Below are 9,023 nucleotides of genomic sequence, written 5' to 3'. Positions count from 1 at the left end.
CGGAAAGATCACCAATAGATTCGCCAAAAAAGTTCATCAACACCGATAATCTTTTGAATTCGGGAATCGGATTGAACTGGAATCGAATTTTTTATTAGATCATTAGATTTCCAAGATTAGGAATTATAATAAGGATTATTCGAAATGAAAACTATATTGAATCAGTAATTCGATGGTAAGCAGGGTGGAATGGTATTCGCGGAATGTTGTGGGATCTCTTAACTAGTCTTAAATGTAAAGTATGATTGTTGTAAGCAGTCATATGGTTGCTAGCAGGGTTCGATTGGGTGGCCGATGCAATTACATATTCCCTAACTTTAATAAATCGGTAATTCATATTATAAATTTGAAGAAAAGCTATATAATCATTAATACTTCAAAAACTAGCGAATTCCATAACACAAGTATATACTAATCTAATATTAATTCGATTTCAAAGGCCATTGAAAAAAGTAAAGCTATCTTGAATTTCGGTAATATTAGTTAATTATCGAAATTTTTGATAGAATTCCCAAAATGGCTGATTTGCGCCTTGTCTTAATATTTCATATTGATTTAATGTTATTTGTTGTTTGGCTAGATTAGTAGTAACTTGTACAACAACTTCAATTAATCCTTGTACATTATATTCGGGAGATGGATCAAGGAGTAGAGATTATAAGTGATCATAAGCTATACCTTCAGTATTAGTAATAATATAAATCCTATATTGCCTTTCACTAATAAAAGTATATATATATTGTTCCAGGTTATATTCAATCAGATATTTCTATAATTTAGACTTTAAGGCTTTATTATCCAAAAACTTTTCATAAAATAGGGGATCTTCTCTATTTTATAGAGAGTGGAGAAAGTTATACCTTATTTATCAAATATAGATTGTTGAGGAGAGATTGAATTAGAAATAAGATAAGTATCCTTTTTATATAAAAAATGTATAATGGTTTTCGTAGGATCTACAGATTCAATTGTATCAAGGACTGATTGATATGGGGCTTTTTGGGGAATAGGGGATTGATTTCGAGAATTATTTTTAGAAGAATGAAAGGTACAAATATTGTTGATTTCTAATCTTAATTTAATAATAATAGTATTTTATTGAATAATAAGATTAAGAAGATTATTAGCCCAAACAGAGGGCTTTTCTTTATCTGGTTTTTTGCCTTTTTATAGTATAATCATTCTAAGAATAAAGGAATCCGAATCTTCTTTATTATTATCGAGAGCAGTAAATTGATTTGAGGTTGAAATAGAAAGGCTAGCTTCCGCTTAAGGAGGAGGAATACGCAATAGTCCTTTGCTTTAAAGACTGTGATTGTACTGAATTCTTCGGAATCGTAAGGAAAAGCTTGGATACGTTTTTTTGCGATTCTTTTTGATCTTCTTGAAAAATTGATATAAGGATTAGAGGATTGTTATTGGTTAATTATTCTTTAGAAATGTTTTTTTGTTTTCTGATATAAATTCTTCTAGTCCATACAATATCGATACTTGGGTGGCCTAGGAAAAGGTAAGATATTATTTGATATGCTGTTACCAGCAAAGGCTTATATAAATGAGTTTTAGATAATATAAAGGATTATCATAAAGGATTCAATTCTACCTTAAAATCTAAAACTAAAAAAAGAAGAAAGAATAAGAAGAGAACTGTAAGGGCTCCGGACTATATATACCAATGAGTCACATGCTAGGCTAAGGTCCTAGAAGCTAAGTGACTGAGAAAGGAACCTGAAAGGGACTGAATCGTCACAAAATCTTTACACCAATTTGCTCACCTTATTTCGTAAAGACTACCAAACCGATTTTATACCCAAATCTATTCTGAAATCCTTATGAAAGGAATCCTTGAAATATTTGAAAATCATTTTTACTAAATATATTGAGAATAATAATCTATTATATTATTGAGAGAAATTATACATTTCCAATTACAACTCTTTGAAAAACTATTTGTTCTGCCTATACCACAAATCTTTTATTGCAGGTTACTTGTATTGTACTTATACCTTCGAATTACTATCTCAAAATTACTATTAGCCTGGGTACTACAATTATATTATATAGTAGGTCTACAATTATTATAGCTATTATTACACTATTCCGAATTATAAAAACCAGAAGGAAATTCTTTATCCCTTTTCAATTTTGTAGAAAGTTTGGCAAAATATCTCAATAGATTTTATCACACATTTGCTTGAAAGTATCGGATTCGATATTATCATAGTAATAATCGATTGATTGATTAAGATGAAACATTTTCTGCCCTGCTACAGTATTTGCAACTTCGAGAAAGTTGCTTGTTTGTTCCGAAAAAATATCTGGAAATTTTATAATCTACCTCTAATGATTATATCAAATTGTAAAGTTCAATTTATATCCGAATTCTGAAAATATACCTGTAACACTTAAATATTGTTACTAAACTATCAACTGTTTATTATTCCGAAATGATAATAGATTAAAAGAATTAATATAATACTAGAATAATACCTCTAATTATATATAGCTTACCTACAAAATAATTGAATAGAATAGTTTTCTATTTACCGAATTCTTTATTAATAATATCTGATTTGAAAGTATTCGAATAACTTTGTTTTTCTCGAATTACGGGTTTTACCCTTATCTAGATTTCGAATCTATACCATCTCAAAATGCTTATCCTGCTATACAAGATATTAAAGAATTCGTTATTAAAATAAAAGTTATCTCTTTATATCTACAAATCAAATTAATTATTAGTTAAACCTGATATTTGAAGAATACCGATACCTGCTGTTTTTCTATTTATAAATATCTGCCCAATAATCTAGTCTGGTTGAATACTAGAAATATCAAAACCCTGTATCTATAAAAGAAGTTTGATTAAAAGAATCTTAGGTTTTTCAAAATCCTGAATCCAATAAACCTTTATATCTATAAACTGAAATTTCCTGCTTTAATAAGGATTTACCCCGTTTTCTATATCAATCTATTATATTCTACACATAATAACCTTATCTCTAAATAATACAACCTGCCGCCCCCATTTGTTGAAATCAATGGCTTGAAATAATTCAAAATTATCAAAATTCTAAACTTTTATTGAAAAAAAAAAGATCATAAAGGATCTTATTTGAAATATACTATCTATTAAATCGACTATGATATATCAATTAAAGAATCTATAAGTTATTTAGAAGATGCATAAAAACTGATTTGCAACTTCTATTATAGGTATCCTGATAAACTCAACCCCACCTGACCGAATCCCGCCTACCTATAAATCGTAAACCATAATATACCGCTTTAATAGAATTTGATTCTAAAAGAAAAATAATATTACAAATAAAACTATATAACATATTAATTCTATTAAATAAAACCAAAACAAGCATTTACACCAATACATAAGGAAACTAAAGCCTGATCAGACTAATTTGTTATAAAAATTCTGTATATCTTTAACTTGGAAAATCCTATATTATAATTCTTTAAACTACATCTTAATCTTCAATCTGAATCTATTATCTGAACCAATATAATTTTGCCAAATTAGAGCAAAATTACTAGAGCCCTGTTTCTGTCTGCCTGCCCCGTGATAAATACAACGAATATAACAATCTGATTGGGTATAGCTTTTTCAAAAGATAAGAGAAAAAGGTTTTAATTATCAAAATATCAAAAGCGAATGAAAAAAAGCAGGTTTGAATCCATTTAGTCCTCATCAAATTCTAAATAATCTTCCAATCCTGTTTTTACTATCATTTTCCATTCCAAATATATTAACAAACCCAGAAGATCTAAATCTCTTTTTGCTTAATAACTCTCCCCTGAATAATATTGAGCTGTAATAAGCAAATAAGATATTCAATTCAGCTTTATCTACTAATAATCTACCTACTTCTTTAGTATAGAGATATGTAAAACAAATAACTTATCAGATTGAAAGCTTAAATACTAAAAATACTATTCTTCGAAAGGAATTTTAAGAATATAAAAAGTTACTTAAAATATAAAAGAAATGAAAAAGTGAAAAAAGAATAAAATTAAAAGATGAATTTATATTTAGTATTAAAAAAGTATTGAAAATTATCGAAAGATTAAACAAATATTCTTATCAAAATGATAACATAATAAACCATCTAAGTATCAAATTGATTAGATAGAAAGGGAGATGGAAGAGAAAAAGGATAGTGATAGTTCAGTTGGATTAGTAATAGTTGTAGATCATCCTGTAGCATGTAGGACAAGGTCAAATAGGAAAATATGATTTTTGTGACCTATATCATGACATGACCCACTTCTAGTCAAGTTACGTTATATAACTATGATTATACTATCTGTATATAGTATAGTATAGTATAATATATCCGCTCAAGTCAAAAACTATACAAGATAATTCACTCTCTAGTTTCTAGATAATAAATTATTCATTTAAGAAAAATACGAATAATATAATATTATTATCAACGATCCATAGATTCTAAATATCAATATTATATTTAATTCTCAATTCAAAGAGCTATCACACCCATCTATCTATTACACCTACATACAATAAATAAATCCTAAATATCTAATAAAAACTATCAAAAGAGCTATCAATCTCTTCTTTTATAATCTCTCTTATATTCACTTAGACTTATTAGACTTATTAGACTTATTAGACTTATTAGACTTATTAGACTTATTAGACTTATTAGACTTATTAGACTTATTAGACTTATTAGACTTATTAGACTAAACAAGATATAATAGTTATTAGATTAAAGTTACTCACTCACCTACATTCATAATGATAGATACCTATCTATCTATCTATTTAAAATAATATTATATTTTCCTACTTTCAACTTTCAACTTTCAACTTTCAACTTTCAACTTTCAACTTTTATTATCTACTTTTTATTTTTTACTTTCTACTTACTACTTTCTACTTCCTACTTTTATCATCTACTATCTACTTTCGACTCCCTACTCCCTATTACCCATCACCTACCATACCATACCATTAATTTACTCCCAAAACATTCATAGCATATCCCACAATTCCTCATAACATGCACCAAGAATCAAATCAACATCATTCAACAATACCTCACCTCACACATCATCACTTTCCCACCAAAAGCTCACAACAATTCAAGCACCGAACATTCAAACATCAAAAATCGCATCATTTATAAAGCTTCTCAACAGTTTACTATTTAACTATCACACACAGTTTCCAATTCCCTCCCTCCATGTTTGTTTCCCACCCCGCGAGTTGTCATGTTACGAATTGCTGTGAATGCAAACTAACATTTTTCAATCTCGAAAACGCCTTAACCTGGTATTCCACATGAATCCAGCTCAATAATTACCATATTCAAATTGCCCCTGAGCCTTTGGAGTTGTTCCTATTCACAAATGAACATATGACAAATGAACTTTGCCTTGGCGCTGATTATACAGTCACCAAACACAACCAGCCCAGGAGCCAAGTTCTACCCTATCCCCTCAAAAAAATATAAAATGCCAGGCAGATGCCGCACGAATGTATATTGGCGCAAGCGCATCAAATCATAATTTCCCCTCATCAAAAAACACCGCCCAACGCCCTTTCCATAAAAGTTTATCCCCATTCCCAATGTTACATGGAGTAAGCATCCATTGAAGCTTCCCAATTTTTGATGAGACGCATATCGAGTTTGTTTGTAAAAAAAAAAAAAAGTTTTATACAATAGGCCGTGAATCCTTCCCTATCAACATCTATCCGTGTTCGGGGGTGATTGTGTTTGTGATCCCCATAATGCGTTATGAACATGGCTCGGTGGCTCATTGGGGTGTATAGGCCTTCTTGAATTAGCCCATTGTTCTGATGGTGCTGCACTTCGTTCACGTGCTTCTTGATCAGCGCGATCTCGTGCAGCTTTTTCTGCAGCTCGCTGAGCTCGTTTTTGCTCGAGAAACCTTTCCGGTTCTGATAATTGTCGTACACTGTATGGTGATACCGGTCGTGTAACATATGGTGTTTGTGCTACTTGAGTTAAGTATGGTTCTGGTTCTCCTGTTACTGCAATTCCAATAGGATTCTCCTGCCTCCGTATTGAGCCGGGACTTGGATTGTTGGTCATCAGGCGATCTGAATTGTTGTATCGCGCACCATTCGCGGTGATATCTAATCCCTCGGAGTTATAACGTTGAGCTGCTGGAATATAGCCTGAATGGTTTAGGTTTGTAGGGTTAGGTTGTGCGTTATCAATTAGACCAACTCCTTCCTCACCTTCCATAGCTCCTTTGTTACTACCGAAGGTATTCTGTCTATACTCGTTGGCAATCGGTAAACCATCATCTCGTCCCTTGTATGATGTATCTGGTTCCGAGTGCGTAGATTGAAGAGACATGTCGTTGTCGTTATTAAAAGAGGCTGGCTTGTACGAAGGATCGGTCTCTCGATGCTTGACACCTACAAACAACCAACGCATACTTCGAGCAAATGCCTTGACGAGATCCCATGGGTTCATAGCGTCTACGAAAGCCATGATTCCGAGAGGACCACCTTGCTTAGGACCTCTCGGCTCCAAACCACCATCGGGTGAACTTGGGTATTTAACTGGTGCCGCATCTGAAGCATACGGCCTCCAAGGAAATGCGAACAAATGCAACACCGAGAAGATAGCCATTTCAATACAGAGTAACATGTTGGGGATACCAATCTTCAGATCGGGATATGCTAGATATTTGGTTGGCTGGACAATACCAATGGTAGATGACATCAGAATACTAATGGCAAAGCTTTGCCAGAAGGATAGAAAGATGACCGCTTTGATCGCAATAACTTTAAGGAAAGGGTTATGTGGAGCAAGATCAGTACGTAGTTGAATGTAGAATTGAATAAGGCAAAACATCGCAATTGTTACTGCGGCACCTTCAATGACTAGAATCTAGAAAATCGAAAAGTTAGCGGGATTTTTTGATAGTAGAGAAATTGGACATTACCCAAATGTGAGCAAATACTGGAGAATCCGAAGAATCACAATATTTGCCAAAGTATTCAGTGACAACCGCTAAAATGGTCATGGTCACTCTAATGAAACAATATTGATAGACACCAGCCCATACAATGTTGAACCATGTCAAACCACTTCTGGGTGTTCTCCAAGGACCCTTATCACGACCACAAACTTTCCACATCCAAGTCACCGGCCAAACCCATGGCTTCGGAACTGCGGTTCGAAAGTAAATCTTTTGATTGTGAAGATCCGGAGCAATATAATGACATAGGAGGGCGAAGAAAGAGGCGATGGCGAATGCTTCGTAACACTCTGATATCACACTATAATATATCTCATGCCAATATTGCCAAAAACTAAGAAAGGATGCCACTGAATAAATCGGAACCATGAAAAGAATGCGGATGATGCTACCACGGATTAGTATATATGTATAGAGTGCATGGCTGAAAACACATACTGTCGTTGCTCATAGGGCTTTGTATAATGCAGTGCATGCATCCACATGAGATATAGCGAGAGAAGGATGGCGATCAAGGCCGTCGCCGCGGAAATAACTATACCCAATTGATGGAAAGTGAGATCTCCTACCAACACTTCTTCCGACCTTCCAACTACCATCATCATCAGTATTTTTTCCTCGTTATTTGGTGAGGGGAATTCATACTTCGCATATCATCCAGCGTCGCATTGCATGTTGTGTTGATGAACATAACTGCGGTTGTTGTCGATCGACTGTGGCACAGCTCGACAACTCGAGCACCGTCGTCACCAGCGTAGGTTTTATTTTCAAGTCCCGTCGAATTTTAAATTTCTCTAATAATCCTCATGTATCTCTTTCCTTCTCTGTTCTTATAATATGTAAGTCGTCTCGATAATGGGAAAGGGTGCGTAAGTTCGAGGATGGATCACAGCGGATAAAAAGTAAGGAAATGGCGACTGTGGTTGTCAGGATCCAACAACAGATAAATCTATAGGCCGATTTTGTAGACCGGCGTGTACCAGGGCGGGTATCTTAATGGAAGGGAATTGATTTGTTCTGAATCTTAATGGTGACTCTATCGCTCGCTCCAATGGGTATCAAGATTAATCGAATCGCTTTTCTTTGCAAAGGTTGAAGGGTGATGGAAGTATGTGCGAAGTTGCGACAATTTGTGTATAGTTGGATTTGCCTCGAGAGAAAGCGGAAATCTAGGTAGCAGACCAGTGCATGAAGTTGAAGTTTTGGAAAAGACGAAAATGGTCTAGGGCACCAGGGGGAGGGAAGAAGGATTCGAGGACTGGTGGAAAATAGGAAATGGCAAAGTGAAGCAGAGGGAGTGAATGAGTGAGGGAAGTAAGAAACGAAAAGGTTTAGCAGACAAGGAATATAAAATTTCCAGGGCAGAGATAGTGTAATGCAGCAAGTGCGGATCTTTGAACTGCGGCGTTGTAAAAAATAGTCTGTCAGGTAGGGAATGAATGAATGTATGAAGTAAGAAAAGGCGTGGGAAGGTTTTGGGGGGAGGAGGAGGGGGGGGGGGGATGTTGGTTGTTTGTGGTGTGGTGTGATGCACCAATGAATTTGGACGGGAGAGAAGACAGAAGAGAAGGAGAGAGACGATGATAGCTGGGAAAAGTAGCTAGGTAGGGTAGGGTAGGTAAGGAGGACAAGGAGGACAGGGTGGGAGTGAGAGGGTCACAGCTTGGTGAGTGGTCAGTGGTCAGTGGTTAGTGGTTGGTAAGTTGTCAGGAATATGAATTGAATTGAATTTGAATGTGAATGTGAAATGGATTTACCTAGATAAGTAATAGTAATGGTCGTAATAATAAGAATAATAAGTGGTAAAGAGGCTGTGCAGCTGTGTAATATTATATCATTTATATCATTATATCATTTATATCATTATATCATTATATCATTTATATCATTTATATCATTTATATCATTTATATCATTTATATCATTCATATCATTCATATCATTCATATCATTCATATCATTCATATCATTCATATCATTCATACCATCCATATCATCCATACCATTTATATCATATCATCCCA

The 9,023-nt window shown here is 34.0% G+C and overlaps 1 protein-coding gene across 1 annotated transcript; it reads right to left on the bottom strand.

Moving 5' to 3' along the window:
• Nucleotides 1–5,726: 5,726 nt before the first annotated feature.
• EAF02_003945 (uncharacterized protein) lies at nucleotides 5,727–7,690 on the bottom strand (the record flags this gene model as incomplete). Its single annotated transcript, XM_038899993.1, has 4 exons — nucleotides 5,727–6,908; nucleotides 6,964–7,387; nucleotides 7,438–7,591; nucleotides 7,645–7,690. 4 exons carry the CDS (start codon nucleotides 7,688–7,690, stop codon nucleotides 5,727–5,729), a joined length of 1,806 nt encoding a protein of 601 aa, XP_038759700.1.
• Between the last annotated feature and the right edge of the window lie 1,333 nt (nucleotides 7,691–9,023).

Source organism: Botrytis sinoallii (genome assembly GCF_014898435.1).
Source record: "Botrytis sinoallii strain Bc 23 chromosome Unknown BSIN_006, whole genome shotgun sequence".
Classification (NCBI taxonomy): domain Eukaryota; kingdom Fungi; phylum Ascomycota; class Leotiomycetes; order Helotiales; family Sclerotiniaceae; genus Botrytis; species Botrytis sinoallii.
Note: the sequence above shows the minus strand (reverse complement) of the source record. Positions and strands in the feature narration are given on the sequence as shown.